General features: G+C 35.3%; 2 protein-coding genes across 7 annotated transcripts in view; both read left to right on the top strand.

Annotated features, from left to right (window-relative positions):
- The first annotated feature begins 1,279 nt into the window (after positions 1-1,279).
- On the top strand, positions 1,280-7,669 carry LOC309490892 (major histocompatibility complex class I-related gene protein-like). Its single transcript, XM_082160228.1, has 7 exons — positions 1,280-1,376; positions 3,308-3,562; positions 3,757-4,035; positions 4,422-4,700; positions 4,787-4,903; positions 5,088-5,120; positions 7,537-7,669. The coding sequence occupies exons 1-7, from the start codon at positions 1,322-1,324 to the stop codon at positions 7,557-7,559; spliced, it is 1,041 nt and encodes a 346-aa protein (XP_082016354.1). The 5' UTR covers positions 1,280-1,321; the 3' UTR covers positions 7,560-7,669.
- A 5,888-nt stretch (positions 7,670-13,557) lies between these two features.
- Positions 13,558-18,131, top strand: part of LOC309490891 (major histocompatibility complex class I-related gene protein-like) — a 39,900-nt gene continuing 35,326 nt past the window's right edge. The window contains exons 1-7 of one of the 6 annotated variants that reach the window (XM_082160226.1): positions 13,786-14,163; positions 14,871-15,128; positions 15,305-15,583; positions 15,690-15,962; positions 16,049-16,165; positions 16,638-16,670; positions 16,795-17,284. In XM_082160226.1, the coding sequence (XP_082016352.1) occupies positions 14,097-14,163; positions 14,871-15,128; positions 15,305-15,583; positions 15,690-15,962; positions 16,049-16,165; positions 16,638-16,670; positions 16,795-16,835 (1,068 nt within the window). In that variant the 5' untranslated portion in view covers positions 13,786-14,096 and the 3' untranslated portion in view covers positions 16,836-17,284. Of the gene's footprint in view, positions 13,732-13,772; positions 14,164-14,870; positions 15,129-15,304; positions 15,584-15,689; positions 15,963-16,048; positions 16,166-16,637; positions 16,671-16,794; positions 17,285-18,131 lie in introns of those variants that run through there. The other 5 variants (XM_082160225.1, XM_082160220.1, XM_082160223.1 and 2 more) reach the window with 5 other exon arrangements.

Genomic DNA, 18,131 nt, shown 5'->3' with positions numbered 1-18,131 from the left:
TCTTGGTAACCATGCTTGTTGACTCATTTCCTTGAGTATTATTTATATTCACATTTATGCATTTGGCAAATGCTTACATCTCATTAAAGGTACATATATTTATCAGTTCATGCATTATCTGGGAATCAAACCATTGGCCTTGGCTTTGCTAGCACTAGGCTCCATTCTTCAAAGTTATAACAAAGGACACTGTCATATTTTGACATCTTTATATGTTAAACATTAGAAATGCATTTTGTATTGTAGCTAGTGTGGTGAAAATAACCAAAAGCATATAAATGTAAAGAATAATTAATGGGAAGAATATTCAGAAAACTGAAAGTTATAGACACACATATTGTAATATAAGAAGTCAGATAAAGAGAGTCATTTAAGATTTAAGTTATATCTGCAACTTATTTCAAAATGTTATTAAAATAATGCTTTGTTTGGAAAACAAAATAATAAAACACTATTCATTGTTTCATCGTTATTATAAAAATAAAGATAAAGATATTGCATTACATACACGAAAATGCTGTTTTATCAGCTTCGTGTCAGGGTCCTGATCACCCTGCCAGGTTATTTATGATAATGACCAGCTGAATCTATACATGATCCTTTGTAACTAATGCCAGGGACACACTTAACAACTTGCTGAAACATTCTAAGACTGAACTGAACACACTTTTCAACGACTGGAGCAGATTTTAAACAACGACTGAACGCAACGGTCTCTGACTCGGTACGTTTGGGCATGATCAGTCTTAAGTATCAAATTACACTACATTTATAATCGGCCTTTACAGTCGTTAAGTGTGTCCCTGTCTTGTGTCCCTGGCTTAAAGGGGGGAATATTCACTTGTATTTTTACCAAGTTTGGTGTGGAAATGGTGTGTGTTTGAGTTTTTGTGCATTACATGAAAATGTTTAATTTTGGGGAGGTTATTGTTTTCTTTTGAAGTGTTATATTACCCTCTGTAGTTACTTGTAGGCCTAATTCTATCTTTTGTGAGCAAGTTTGGCCAGCTTTTGAGTGAAATCAAATGAGACCAGAAGACCATCCAAATATTTAATAAAAGTTTTTTTTTTTTTTTTTTTAATTGGCTATAGTAATAAAATAATGTAGGCCTATAGTGATAGCCTATCCTTAAATGTTGTACATATTAAAGTGCTGAAAGTAAAAACATGAATAGGAGAAACTCCTCTTGGTGAATGATCTATAAAACCTTTCTCCTATCAACCAATCTAAACATAATTACACCACAAGGCAGTACAGTTTACTACCATTACAATAGCACAGAGCACACAGTGCACATCTACTTGGATATTTTCAGCCAATATGGACAGAATTCTTTTCATTATCATCATTTTACTTCCAGCAGCTTCACCAAGAGGTAAGTGTTATGATATATAACATAGTTCATGAAACGTATGGATACATTTAAGGTGACTCACAGATAACACGATCTTCTTGCTTATATGCTTTTTTCTTGAATGCCTTCCATTACCTTGAGTATTTTATTTTTATTTTTATATGTTGTATTAGACATCAAGAAATAAATGTTGTGTTGTTGCTGGTAAAGAATATTCAGGAAGATTTAAAAACTGAAAGTGACAGTCACAGCTAAGGTGAAGTCAGGTGAATTGGGCTATAAAAGAATAGGTCAGATAAGGTTGGAGTGTCAAAGTCTGACAAAGATCCAACAGTAAATAACTGGAAAAAATTAACCTGACATGCTAATTAAAAACCCTAACTAATAAATGATTAATTAATAAAGAAATTGTATGACATTAGTTTCCTCAGCCTCGATCAAGTCCGGGTCCTGAGGTGTTTTTTTTTATTATTTTGTTTTTGTTTTTTTTGCGATAATTACCAAAGATCAAGGGTATTGCAGTAAATGATCTAAAAACATAAAAAAACACCCTTAGCTCGACCTTAATGATGACTTGCTAAAATGAAAAACTCAAAAGGGCTTTGTTTTCACACTTGAAATAATTACTGTAGCCCTGGGTCATTCTAAATCCTGTGTAAGAATCCTGTGTTTTCTTGCTTCACGTTTCACATTATTCATAATTTATACCCGCCTGGGGTTAAGCACAGTGTGAAAAGCCCTAATGAATATAATTCCGTTTTTGAAATTGAAATAACTGTTGGCTATAATGGTATTTTATCCCATACTAGCTTTTGAACAGTTCAAATCTTTAGTTAATAATCTACCTTTATTATATAGGCTAGGTGTGGTTTTATTGTGGTCACTTGATTACCCAACAACCCATTGTGTCTTACATTGTGTCTGTTTTTCTCTTCTTTTTTTTAATTCAACATATGACAAATAATAATAAATTCAAAACGTCTTTTAATTAAGTCAGGGGTTTCAAATCCTGCTCCTAGAGGGCCAGCGTCCTGCAGTATTTAGCTCCAACAATTTTTAGAAATTTTGTTAACACTTTACATTAAGCTTCTATTTGAAAAGGGTTTTATGAAGGTGTTTTCTAATGACTAACTTATTACAAATGCAAATGCATTATAAATCGTTGATAAGCAGTTATAACTGCATGCATAAAAAAGGTGACTTTAACGCAATACCTGCCAAATAGTGAGCCATTTTTAACTCGCGTTATAAGTGCCTAATGTATTTATTCACTTATTTAACTCAAAACCAGATTCCTGTAGATTGTTCGGTAGATAAAGGCATGAAGATAAAGAATAAGAATAAAATAGTCTTTAATGATAATCCACAGGTATATCCACAATAAGGCAGATGAACACCACACAACATAAACATATCAACGCACGTCTCTATAGATGAGACCGGATAACTGATGAGAAACACACATTAACTTAAATACCAAAGATATTGAGGTGCACACACCTGAACAGAATTACAACTCATAGGTAACCATGACAACAAAGGGTAAGAGGGAGCTGATATAAAGGAAAACAGGAACTACTAAAAACAAGCTATGAGACCATCAAAACGAAACTAAGACAAGAAACCTGAATGTCTGTTACAATTTTGTGGTTTTCTCATTAATATCTCATGACTGTCACCTTTTTTACTGTTGCTTACCATAAATGACTCAGTCTTACCTATGATACTCTGCAAAAAGGTTATGATGCCTATCCACAGCAATGTATAAAAACTGATTCTGTGAGACTAATCAAACAATGAGAAATAAATGAAAAAATTGGTCACAGAACAAAAACGAGATAAACCCTCCCAAAAACAAACACAGATAAACCCGCCTCTCATTTAATGCACAAGACCAGCACCCCATGGTTTAATAAAAATGATATCCCCCCCCATATCATTTTTTTTTACAGGTTCTCACTCTCTGTGGATGCTTCTAACTTACATTGAAGGAGAAACACAATTTCCAAAATTAACTGCCACATTTATGTTGGATGACATCACAGTAGGATATTATGATTCTGAGGCAAGAATCTACGTTGCAAGAGGAAATACTACAAATGAAGGTGATGTGGTGGATCCAAATCACCTCAATACCATAAGTAATTATATGATTGCTCATTTTATTAGAAGATCACAATATCTAAGACCCATCAACCACACAAAAAGTAAGTCCATTTTACTTAATTTTCATATGTATAATTTAGCCAAAGTTTCTTTTCGTAAACAAATGCATAAATTCTCCTGATGAACTGAAATGTTAAATATTTGTTTATAATGTCTAATAGTCAAGAGCTAGACTCAAGTTTCTAAATGGTTCCTGTGGCCAGAAGTATTGACACATCTTCTTTTCCTTTGTAAGGTCAAGTAGTTTATCAGGTGATGGGTCTTTGTGAACAGCTTGAAAATGATAAACCTGGAAAAATGATCACCAGGAATGCATATAGAGGCTCTACAATTGATGAACTGCATTTTTTGGATGGCAAATTCACATATCAGGGTTCTTTAAATTTCACGGAGCAACATATTAAACCCACTCTGGAACTGTCCATGTGGCGCCATGAGATGATATACTACCCAGCCTGCATAAAAACCCTGAAGAATTACCTTAAAAAGAGAGGAACTCAAGTAAACAGAAAAGGTATATCCATGTATTTTCTTTGATAAAAAAAAAAAAACACAAAAAAACAGTCTGAAGCTCAATGCAATGATACTATAATTACATACAGTAACCATTCATGGTTACACTTTATTTGAAAGTGTCTTTGTTACAGTTGAATTATACATTTAAGTACTGAGTAATATTAATTAACTACATGTACTTACTATAGGGTTAGGATTCGGATTGGTTTAGGGTTAGTTGCATGTAATTATGCACAATGTGTAATTACTATAAAAAATAAATAAAGCAATTATAACTACATGTAACATGTAACAAGGACACTGTAAAATAAAGTGTTACCCCTTTCATTTATATTTATTGGTATATTATCTTATTCATTTTTCTTTTATTGTTTCCTTCTGCAGTGAAACCGCGAGTCAGACTGATTCAGAAAGCAAACTCAGATTCTGGAGGGTTTCGTGTGAGTTGTTTGGCAACAGGATTTTACCCTCGTCACATCAACCTGACCCTGTTCAGAGATGGACAGCCTGTATCTGATCATGAGATCACTGGAGGAGATCTGCTGCCCAATGGTGACGGGACGTACCAGATGAGGAAGAGTCTGGAGATCAGTGCAGACAAACACAACTACAGCTGCTCTGTTACACACCTCAGTCTGGACAACAAACTGCACGTCACTTTGGGTAATAGGATTTTTCAGAAAACTTCATTTAACAATCAAAACAAAAATAATTAAAGTCAATATCTCAATCTGTGGTTCATATTTCAGAGTATGATCACGGGGAACCATTTATATCAGTGTTTCCTTCAGTTCTGACGGTTTCGGCTCTGATGATGGTGTTTGGAGCTGCAGCTACTGTAATTGCTTGGAAAAGACGGAGTTCAGGTATGATAAGAATTAAAATATATATGGGTTTAGAGAACAACATAATGGAATTTTTAACATAATGGAAATTTCAACTATTCCTTTAAGACAATATATATCCTATAAATTTGCTATATATAGTATTTTAATTTTGCTGTTTATAGCTATAGTATAATATTGAATTATTTCTTCATGTGGTGTTTAGATTCATCTAGAAGTGGTTATTCTACTCCATCTAGTAAGTACTTCTAGTTACTTCCTTATTGGTTAAACAGTGTAGTAGTGGAAGTGTAGTAGACTATCTCGCATGTGGCATGATATATAGCAAAACTGATGCTCGCCGTATGGTGGCGCTTGTGTAAAACTAAACACAGTTTAACTCCACTTTTAGACATTTGCTGCATCCCAATTCGCCTACTCATACTACACTCGAAAAGTATGTACTCTTCTTGGGAAGAAAGTACATACTTTTTGAGTGTGTAGCAGAAGAGTAGACAAGCATTGGGACATATGATGTCATAAAATAGCGTATTTAATGGTTGCTCTCTATCGCTTAGTTACAGTACACGCATCCTGTCAATGTAAACTGGCATGTCAATCATTTTGTCACAGTTAACATCCTCCACATTTCATTTAGTTTAATTTCCTATACCATTTTGGAGAGATTTGCAGTAGCATGTTGATCTGCCAGTTGTGTGTCTGTCATGCGGAGACTCTCCTATTAATGCATAACAATGTATTTAAAAGTTAATGGCCAAACAAATCTTTATAAATCTTTAATAATCTTTACATTGTTGTTGCAGATGAAATATTACACTGATAAATACACTCACCTAAAGGATTATGAGGAACACCATACTAATATTGTGTTTGACCCCCTTTCGCCTTCAGAACTGCCTTAATTCTATGTGACATTGATTCAACAAGGTCCTGAAAGCATTCTTTAGAAATGTTGGCCCATATTGATAGGATAGCATCTTGCAGTTGATGGAGATTTGTGGGATGCACATCCAGGGCACGAAGCTCCCGTTCCACCACATCCCAAAGATGCTCTATTGGGTTGAGATCTGGTGACTGTGGGGGCCATTTTAGTACAGTGAACTCATTGTCATATTCAAGAAACCAATTTGAAATGATTCGAGCTTTGTGACATGGGGCATTATCCTGCTGGAAGTAGCCATCAGAGGATGGGTACATGGTGGTCATAAAGGGATGGACATGCTCAGAAACAATGCTCAGGTAGGCCGTGGCATTTAAACGATGCCCATTTGGCACTAAGGGGCCTAAAGTGTGCCAAGAAAACATCCCCCACACCATTACACCACCACCACCAGCCTGCACAGTGGTAACAAGGCATGATGGATCCATGTTCTCATTCTGTTTACGCCAAATTCTGGCTCTACCATCTGAATGTCTCAACAGAAATCGAGACTCATCAGACCAGGCAACATTTTTCCAGTCTTTAACTGTCCAATTTTGGTGAGCTCGTGCAAATTGTAGCCTCTTTTTCCTATTTGTAGTGGAGATGAGTGGTACCCGGTGGGGTCTTCTGCTGTTGTAGCCCATCCGCCTCAAGGTTGTGCGTGTTGTGGCTTCACAAATGCTTTGCACGCATACCTCGGTTGTAACGAGTGGTTATTTCAGTCAAAGTTGCTCTTCTATCAGCTTGAATCAGTCGGCCCATTCTCCTCTGACCTCTAGCATCAACAAGGCATTTTCGCCCACAGGACTGCCGCATACTGGATGTTTTTCCCTTTTCACACCATTCTTTGTAAACCCTAGAAATGGTTGTGCGTGAAAATCCGAGTAACTGAGCAGATTGTGAAATACTCAGACCGGCCCGTCTGGCACCAACAACCATGCCACGCTCAAAATTGCTTAAATCATCTTTCTTTCCCATTCTGACATTCAGTTTGGAGTTCAGGAGATTGTCTTGACCAGGACCACACCCCTAAATGCATTGAAGCAACTGCCATGTGATTGGTTGATTAGATAATTGCATTAATGAGAAATTGAACAGGTGTTCCTAATAATCCTTTAGGTGAGTGTATTTTTTGTCAGCTTAAATGTTGATTATTAGTCACTCAAACCCATTAATCTAAACCTCTCTTAACCGTCGGTCGCACACATCTGCCATGTTTTTTAGTTTTTGCTCACTTTCACTTTTTACTCGTGTTTGCAATTCTGAACTGAATCCACCTCCAGAGCGCAATGGGTTTGGGCAAAATTAGCCGTTATAGTGTGCACAGATCCAAACTTCGAAAATCTACCGGAAAGAGTAGACCATCCGGGGACTTCTGGCTTACTCTTTTCAACATATGGGACCCAGTAATACACTCATGAACTTCCCTAAGCACTTCCCCCCGGGGGAATCCCCATCGCCATTTTCAAGAGCGTACAACTTCATCAAGTGGACGAGGGAAGTTTATTTGGACATAGCCTAACATTTGCATTTACTTCCCCATCCCTTCCTCCAATAAAAAGCAATACCCAATATCATGGGTTCAGTTCCGTTTCAGCATTGTAATTTCTTGATTATTGTTTTTATTGTTAAAGTAATATTAAAATATTATATTAGTTTTGTTTTTCAAAATTTACTGATGTCTTACTGCTAGATTAAGGTTATTGACTAAAGATTTATATTTCATTTTCAGCATCTGAAGAAACCGTGGACTAACTAACTAAAAAAAATGATGTGATATCCTGACCCAAAACAACATGGATGAGTGGAGAAACATCTTCAAACAATCAAAATATATATGGATAAACAGTCAGAAGAATTTTCTTTTTTTTTTATCGAGAGACCTATCACTACTTTTACAGTACTTTTCAAATGAAATTATAGTTACTCAATTGATGCTACACAACACCCACTATAATTCACTTGTTAAGACTTAAAAGTTGTGTCTTTAATTATGTCTGCAGGCAGTGCTTGGTAGATTACTTACAAATTGTAGTTGGTTATTGATTCCAAATTTGATGACAAAAACTGTAGTTCCCTTTCACAGTTCACTCGCATTGTGTCAGTTATCAGCAGTTCTCTGCTACAGCTGACTGCTTGGCAAACAGCTGATCCTCATCGCTCAGCGGCTCATCGCCGAAGCAGTCCTGAGGCCTCAGGATGGAGGAGAAAGGAGTCAAGTTTCGCCGAGGCCAGACCACCCCCAAAACATCCCCATTTACCAGTCCCTTCATCAGTTCAGGGCGCTGGAAATGCTGAAATTATTGCCGGTTTTGGGACCGCCCTGCCATTGTGCATCCAAACCGCTTCCCGATGTAATAGCAAATAAAAATGAACCAAATCAAATTTTATATTTTCACAAAAAGAGCATTTCTCCTCCTCTCAATGCTGTAGCAGGCGCTGTTCTCCCGCATCAGAGAACAATCCACATACTAATCACACTGCTGATTTCCTACACGATGCTATGCTACAACTAATGCTAACCCCTAAACCTACCCTACACCCTAACCTTAACCAGTGAAATTGACTGCAGGGTGGGATTTGCACTGAATAGCGTGCTAAAGAAAATGGCAGTTTAGGAGCCGGGCTGTCCGTAACTCCCCAACCAGACCTCACCAGACAATGAGACCTTTTTAGTTGCACTCAGCGTCACTACCCCCCTTTTATCCTGCAAATCTTGAGCCCGGGACACCCCCGTTGCTTAGAACACAGCGATAGAGTAAAGCGTTCCCATGCGCTGCACTGGGATGGCTTGTGGTGTTTTCCCTCTTATATTGTTGAGCAGAAGATCAAACTCCGGTCCGAACGGACCAACTGACCAACATTATAGACTATATTGCTCTCTAAAAGCTTGAATATTCCATATGTCTTCCTTTGTTTATATTAATTTAAAACAAAATTATTCAAAACTTGAAAAAATCTACACTGATCCTTTTAAGTCAGCTTCATGTTGATTTAATTCAGTTCAATATCAGTGAAAATGTTTCAAAAATAATCAATTATGAAACAAAGTTGATTTGGCTATAAAGCACCTCTGCAGAAAATAGTGGTATCATCATCCTGCTTAATTCAGTTCAAGTTTTGTACTCATCCAATAGTGTCAGTGCAGTCATCAATAATAGGCATAAGTGTCTTTTAAACCCCAGCTAAGCAATGCAGAGGTGACAGTGAAACCCAAACGTCCCCAAGGTGACGGAGACAGAGAATCCTGAGAAGTATTATTTTGTGTTTGATTTAAAGGGATAGTTCACCCAAAAATGAAAATTCTGTCATCATTTACTCACCCTCAAGTTGTTTCAAACCTGTATGAATTTCTTTTTTCTGCTGAACACAAAAGAAGATATTTTGAAAAATGTTGGTAACCAAACAGTTGATGGACCCCATTGACTTCCATAGTATTTTTTTTTCCTACTATGGAAGTCATTGGGGTCCATCAACTGTTTGGTTACCAACATTTTTCAAAATATCTTCTTTTGTGTTCAGCAGAAAAAAGAAATTCATACAGGTTTGAAACAACTTGAGGGTGAGTAAATGATGACAGAATTTTCATTTTTGGGTGAACTATCCCTTTAATTAAAAAGAACTTCCTGCAATTTGATCTAGCTCTTCTATTTTCATTCTTGCTGCAACCGCTGTTACGTTTATTATTATTTTTTACAATAGGCCAATCATTACAAAATATTTTATGAGTTAAAATAAATAACTGCATTTGTCATCTCTGAAGAGTGTTTTCAATCATATAAAGCATGGAACCTATTTCTCTTAAAATTATTTATGATATTTTACACTTGCTTTTAATCTGTTACTTTTCCAAAATAAACTTTTTGTCATTTACTCACTCTCAAGTTTTTCCAAACTGGTATGACTTTATTTCTTCTGTGGAACACAAAATAACATATTTTTAGAAATCTCTTTTAGCATTTGATGAAAGCATGAAGCCAGCATCTTAAAGTTTATTATCTTTAACTGTGTATTAATAAAGGCTAGAGTAATACAAATGTTCAAAGTGTTGTGCAATAATCATTAATCTATGGTTTATGTCCTTAATTTGTTCAATTGATTTGTTCTTAAATGTTAAGACCTCCTTAATCCCACCAAATGTATTTTGTTGCAGTGACAGTAGGAGGCTATTCGACAGGATGATTTTTCTAATTTTGCATAGGCTAAATATCTTTATTTTTTAATACTGCTCTTCAGAAGCTTCATAACATATTTTAAATGTTTCCCAGACTACAAAATAAGTACAATTTGCCCTGACAACCACATATCCCCAATGTTCGTCTTCACTCCCTGCTAAACAAAACTTATGCTGACACCTGGTGGTGTGGATGCAGTATCACCAAACGTTTTCAGTATGTTCAATATAGTATGTTGGATGACATCAAAGTTGGATATTATGATTCAGAGACGAAAAGCTACATTCCAATACTACGAATGAAGACGAAGAGGTACCGTTGATCACATACGTTATGGCATTAGGGAATTTGTAAGCTTTCATTCTGGGAAGACTTGCAGGAAGGTTTGAGAACAAAACAAAAGGTGTGTGCCACTGGAAAACAATGAGTGATATTGAGTGACATTGAAACAAATTTTGCATGAATCATGCATGCAATGCTGTAATTTCTTAAAAAAGAAAGAAAAGTAAGCTACTTAAGTTATAAACATAAACTGAAATGAAAAAATGTGGGTGGTATTTGTTTCGAATATTCTTCTCAATCTTAACAAGCCCTGTGGTTCATCAGATCAGAATTTGTGTGAGATGTCAGACAATGACAAACTTGGGCAGTTGATCACACAGATTGCTTTTGATGGCTCCACTACAGATAAAATGCATTTTATTGATAATACATTAACATATCAAGGCATGGATAAACTGACAACACTACATCTAGAGATACACAAATGGCGTTATGCTACTGTTTACTGCATGCTGCACAATAGGTCTCAGAAAGTACCTCAAAAAGAAAAGAACCTAAGGAAAGAGAGGAGGGAAGTATAATTTTTTCAATGCAAAATTGAACCTAAAAATGGCTTTTTTTCACGAGTGAATAAGTGCTTATAACGTTCAAAAATGTTGATCATCAAGCTCAGGTGATCAAACTAAATATTACTTGTAAGAATTGATAAAATGCTGTGGAAGGAGTCTAAATTCAGTTTCTTCAGTGAATACAAGTATTGTATCATTCATAATATGAATTCCCATATTCATTAGTCATTTTTCCCAAATGAAACCCAACGTCAGGCTCCTCAAGAAAGAACTGTCTCCACAACAAACTGGACGTCACTTTAGGTAATGTGCTCTTACAGAAAACACAAACAACAACATACATCATTTTTCATTTTTTGGTTGAACTCTTCGTTTAAGAGAAATCCAAAATAAATATTCGAAATATATTGTCAAAAACAATAATTCCTTTTTAATTCCTGTGTTTAGACTCCTTTAAAAATGGCTATTCTACTCCAAGTAAGTACTTTTAGTTACTACCTTATTTGTTATTTGTTAAAGTTCTGCTTGTCTTTTCACTAACTGTTTCATTTATCTTTTGTCCCCATACAACACATTGTGGTCAACACAAACAATTTTTTATACTCGTTGCACGAGAACCTGTAGTTAATGTAGGCTCTTGTTTTGATCATGGTTTCTGACGGAATGTCACAAAAGACTATTTTGGCATCTTATTTTTATTTTTTTACAGATGTTTGTGCTAAAATAGCCTGCACCGAGTTTCTGTTACGAAAAGCTGCAATGAATGCGCACGAAGAAAGGTCTTTAATATCTCCACAGGGATAACTCAGGAGAAATCAAACACAACCAGGTTAATACTGACAATACAGGACAGAGGAATTGAGGAAACACAGGGCTTAAATATGTATACATGAGGAGTGTAATCAGTGTAAAAAACAGGAAAACTAAATAGGGAACACAGGCATGCAGACAAACAGGGGAACCAAACACTATGATATGACCAAAACATTGTTCACTTATTTGTGTGGAAGTGTTAGTATCTCGCATGTGGTTTAAAAAGTCACAGTGCAGGGGATATTTATACCGCTTTCCCATGTGAACATGTTGCATTTACTTCCCAATCTCATCCTCCAATGCAAGCACATCTTTAGTGATCCAATATCTCAGGTTCAGTTCCATTTCAACTTTTTCTTTTTTCTTTAATGTTTTATCATTATGCTATGAATGTTTCTGAGAAATGTGAAAGTCAAGTCCTTTTTGTGGTTCAAAGTTTGTCAATCAGAATATTTTTTTTTTTAATGACTGGCTAAATATTAAAAGCTGTGAAGCTCAGTAAACAATTAATATAACAAGGGTGGAACGAGGGTTTATTTCAAAGCTGATCATCTGCCAGAGAGTTTTATTTTTGCCAAATCCTCACACCAAAAGTGAAATGAAAAAGCCTCAAGCTGAAGGAAATACAAATTCACACCTGTACAGTAGAGGGCGCTCAATACTCTTAAAAAAAGAAAGAAAGAAAGAAAGAAAGAAAGAAACACAAATGTTATGTTTATCTAAAGTAATTTTTGCTTGTTAGTATTGAATTGGATCATCGAAGGTCAGCAGCAAAGACACTGGTAAATAAAGTTTGATTAAACACATACAGTATATTTGTGTAATTTAAGATATTTAATTATTGCAGGTTTTGGTAATATTCTCAGTTTCCATATTACTGTTTTTATTTGAAGGAATACTCAGTCTGTTTTTGTTCAAGTGAGATGCATGCTCACATTTACTCTAGAACTACAGTAACCATCATGTTTACGCACAACGCCTCTGGACCTTACTTTCGATGTCTCTCAACATGGGGACAGGACAGCTGTCAGTTAATAAAGGGGAAAGCAAACTTATTTGAGTAATGCAAGTTACTTAAGTATAAGTAACTAAGATATTTTGTTGTATATTTAAAAGTAATGAGTTACTTTACTAGTTACTTGAAAAAAAGTAATCTGATTACATTACTTGCATTACTTGTAATGCGTTACACCTCCGACTTGAAATTATGCGTTTCTATTGCAACAATATCAACGGCAATATGAATCTGCAGTGGTCAGTTGATACAGAGGTCACGTACAAGTCGGAACTCTCAGAAAATTCCCAGTCTACAAGTTCTAATTACGAGTTCTATGAGGACATGAATGCTTTTTACAAGTTGTAATGTCATAATTACGGTAATTATGATATGGCATGAAGTCCGTGAACAAATCTTAAACTCCCTACACAACTGACTGCAAACTGCCTCCGACGCCTGACTTCCTATGATCAACTCCTGAGGATGAAATCAAATCCCTCCCTACATTTTTTTTCTTATTCAAGTAGCCTTTTCACTCAGAAAAAATATTTTGAGTGAAGCAACTTCTGTTTCATGCCGACTTTTTTGTTAATTGTGTTGTTGTTTTCCATTTTATGTTATATCATGGGCACTCACTCTTTGTGTTTGCCTGAAATGTACAATAGTCACTTTATGAAATCAAAACTGACAATTATTTTCTGATTGTAACATTTTGGAGAAATATTTGTAAATGTAATTGTGTTTTAAATTAACTTTATCTCGCCGCAAGGTGTAACCGTTTCTCTTACTGTTCACTCAAACTAAATGTTTATTTAAAATAAGAAACAGAGTTAAGTTAATTCAGACAGGTTTTTTTTTTTTCGCAAGCAAGCGGTCAGGGATTCACTGTCGTCATGGTAACACTCATCCGGGTAACTAAAACCAGCTCTACTTTCATGCCTCTCATATATATCACACCGCTCTGGTTTCATGATTTCATATATTATATAAACACAACTACCGCCATCTTGCGCAATCAAATGGATTTACTTGTGCCTTTACCTGCCCTTGTTTTTGTTTTTTTTCTTGACCCATCTCAACAAAGAAGAAAGGTAAGTTTTCTTACTGTACATTCATTAAAGTGAAATCTGAAGAAAATGTTTAAACAACACAATAAAATTTGAATGTCTCGACACAAAGCAACATATTAGTAGATGAGTGGAGAAATAGGCCCATATTCTTTTAAACTGTCAGTAAAATCTACCAGTGGTCTGGTCTGGTTTCAGACAAATGTGAAAGGGGAAGTCAAGGCCTGTTTATGGTGTAAAGTGTCTATTCCAGAAGCATTCATTTTTTTCATGACTAGCAAAACATTAACAGCTGAAAAGTTCAGAGAACACACTCTCTAACTTCCCACAAGTGTCGATTATTTCAGTGTTGATCATTTACAGGCGAGCGCAGACTGACAGCATACAGTATGTGTGTCAGCAATATGGACAACATTCTTCTTTTTCTGCTTTCACTTCCAATGGCTTCTCCAAAAGGTAAGACTTCAAAATACTTATTTAATATTTTACTTCAGTTGGAATATGGACTATGGGAAAATATAGTTGATCAAGAGCTAAACAGAACAACAATGTGCTTCCAGTGGCCTATTGCAAGTCTGAAAAGCGCATATAAAGAAATTTGGATGAAAACAAAACCATATGAATAGTCTACGTGAGCTGGACATTTGAGGTTTTAATATTTGATGTTATTTTTAAGCAAGTGATTGACTGAGTTAAGAGACTTAAGCTTTTTTTTTTTCTAGTGCTGCCTGCTTAATATATACAGATTTGTTTGTACAGATTTGTCAGTCAAAGACTGAGTAAACGAAACTCGTGAGTAAATGTACGTAATGGCTTCAAAATTTCCTGGTTGCATAGCAACTGTTCATTCCATAAAGAACTTTGTGAGGAAGCAAAACTTCATTCTTTTCAGTTGCGGTAGATCAAGGCATATGTATTTTTACAGTCTTGTGTATTTGAAAATAAATTAAAAATATAGTTACAAAACGTACTTAATTAATTTAACATATTAAACACATGGGAAACATTTTAATTCCACACAGCAAATAAAAAAAGGACACAAAATAATATAGAACTAAATAAAAAAGACTAACAACTAGATTGATAAAAAACATTATAACATTTCATATAAAAATTTGAAAATGTTTCCATCCATTCAATCCATTTTATGTTATTTTCCACAGGCTCTCACTCTTTGTGGATGCTTGCAACATACATTAAAGGACAAACGCCATTTCCTGAATTTAGCTATGTGGGGATTGTGGATGATGTCACAGTTCTGTACTATAACGGAGAGACGAAGACTCTCATTCCAAGAGGAAATACAACAACTGAAGACGACATGTTTGATTTAAATGCTCTCGTCAGAATAAGTGACAACATACAATCATCTTTTACGGAAAAATTGGTAGTAGCAACAAAAAATTTAAATAAAACTTACAGTAAGTACAATCAAAAATGGGTGACATATTAATAGAAACATTTTATAAATTATACAAAAGCAGTCTTTTAGGCAATAATAATAATAAAGTATTATCATTGTTATGAATCACTATGATTGTTGTTGTTTTATGATTTTAAATAAACTCTACCTTAAAGCTTTATCTCTTCATTAAAGGTGTTATTGCCCTTCAGAGGCTGGTTGTGTGTGAACTGAGAGATGATGGTGAACCGGGACAAATGATCACACGAGATGCTGTCAGTGGCTCCACCACAGATGAGTTGCTTTATGTTGACAAGAACTTCACATACCAGGGTAATTTAGACGTCTCGACCCAAGTGCTGAATATTCATCTTAAAATCAGCAAGTGGAATCATGAATATTTATACCAACCATTCTGCATCAAAACACTCAAGGGGTATCTTGAAAAAAGGAGAAATCAAATCAATAGAAAAGGTACGATGACCAGCTAAATTACTGAATAGCAAGTGTTCTCTTTTACATTTAGAATTTTTCAGGCCTATATAAATAATAATATTTTTCTGTTACCTTTTTTCCACAGTGAAACCCAAAGTCAGGCTCCTCCAGAAAGAACTGTCTTCTGGGTCTCGTGTGAGTTGTTTGGCAACAGGATTTTACACTCGTCACATCAACCTGACCCTGTTCAGAGATGGACAGCCTGTATCTGATCATGAGATCACTGGAGGAGATCTGCTGCCCAATGGTGACGGGACGTACCAGATGAGGAAGAGTCTGGAGATCAGTGCAGACAAACACAACTACAGCTGCTCTGTTACACACCTCAGTCTGGACAACAAACTCCACGTCACTTTGGGTAATAGGATTTTTCAGAAAACATAATTTAATAATCAAAACCAAAACAATTAAAGTTAATCTCAGAGTCTGTGGTTCATGTTTCAGAGTATGATCACGGGGAACCATTTATATCAGTGTTTCCTTCAGTTCTGATGGTTTTGGCTCTGATGATGGTGTTTGGAGTGGTGGCTGCTGTAATTGCATGGAAAAGACAATGTGCAGGTATGACAAGAACTGATATATATATATATATATATATATATGTGTGTGTGTGTGTGTGTGTGTGTGTGTATATATGTATGTGTGTGTGTGTGTGTGTTTTCAAGTTTTATGGGGACTTTCCAAAGACAATGATTTTTATACTGCACCACAAACTCTATATTCTGTCCCTTAACCCTACCCTAATATATATATATATATATATATATATATATATATATATATATATATATATATATATATATATATATATATATATATATATATATGTATGTGTGTGTGTGTGTGTGTGTGTGTGTGTTCAAGCCTATATACAGTGTACACACACACACACACACACACACACACACACACACACACACACACACACACACACACACACACACACACACACACATATATATATACTGTATATATGTACTGTATATGCTTAGTACTGAACAATCAATCAATCAATCGTCTTTTTGGGTTTTAGATTCCATTAAGAGTGGCTATTCTACTGCTTCTGGTACGTACTTTAATACGTTTTTATTATTATTAAATATACAGCACTGAATAAAATGAAATTAATCATAGTAAGATTGCTTTTTTCATTCATTGTACACTCATTAAACATTCAATTTAATTTTCAGCATCTGAAGAAAGTGTGACGTCAACCTTGTCAGTGTCATGAGACAAATCAACACTAATGAGTGGAGAAATGTCTTTTAAACAGCAGACGAATTATATTCTGGCAAAGTGTTATAAGGGTTTCTTTTTTACCCCCACAAATTGTGCTCCTGCACAGTCCTCACTATAAATCACTGATTACATGAAGCCTATGATGTCAAGACTATGTCTGCAAGGGTCATTGTAAATCCATTGTTTTGTTGTCCTAAAATGCAAAGTTGTGGAAAAGTTTCAGACAAATGTATATAAATAACCATTAGTGCACCAATAGTTTTAGTAATTTAATTGTTGGTGTTTTTATGGTGTAATATCTGTGCATATTATCCTTTAATGTCATACATTTTATTATTGGAATATAAAAAGTTCATGCTTATAAAATAAGTCATGTTTGTATTGTAAATTCTGAGAAATACAACCACAAAGATGGTATCAATAAAGTGAATTTATACATGAGTTTATATATATATATATATACGGGAACGGTAGCAAAAATCTAAAATCTGTTCAGTCACTTCTGTGTGGCTCGGTCCAAAGATCATCTGAGCCAATTTTCGTAAAAATTGAACAACATTTGAATGAGGAGTAGCACAAAAAATGTAACACTGTACTTTTCAAAATGGCCACTACTGTAATGGGCAGAGTCTTATTGTAAGATATTGATTGTGATCACCATAATGAGTGGAATCAGGTGTACTAAGTTTCATTTTACATCTATTTACATTCACATCTACATCAAAGGGTTCAAAAGCTATAACCCTTTTAATGTGGAATTTTTGAACTGGTGGTGGCGCTATAGAGTTGGTCCTACAGACTCAAAAATTGGTCCAATTACTATTCATTACAATCACTACAAGTGTGGAAGGTCACGATGTGCCTAAATTCAGGGTCCGAATGTCAGCCGCATAATTGATGGAGATATGCTTCAGTCTATCTATGTGTAGAAAATGTGTGATTATTTATTAGCCAATCAGAATCATTCAACCTGAAGCAATGACAAAGCTTAGACCTTGGTGAAGGGTATAATTGCTGTGATTTTTGTAAATGTAAGGGGAAGCGGCCTACTTTTGATCACTGAAGTAATCACTCCTTGTGATTCTTGAAGCTGACTTCTGCCTGATGAAACTGCAAACTATCTTCAGTAAAATTTCCTTTAATTTATTATAATTCTGACTCTTGTCTTAAATTGACTGCACTTCTAACGCCTGGTCTTAATAAATCCTATCTGGTCCTTGGGTCTTTAACTGTAAGTCCCAAAATACAGATATACAGTGGTAATCCATATTGAAACAAGGACAATAAA

The sequence above is a fragment of the Leuciscus leuciscus genome, assembly GCF_965113295.1.
Source record: "Leuciscus leuciscus genome assembly, chromosome: 25".
In the NCBI taxonomy this organism is placed as follows: domain Eukaryota; kingdom Metazoa; phylum Chordata; class Actinopteri; order Cypriniformes; family Leuciscidae; genus Leuciscus; species Leuciscus leuciscus.
This window is presented reverse-complemented; position numbering and strand designations above follow the sequence as displayed.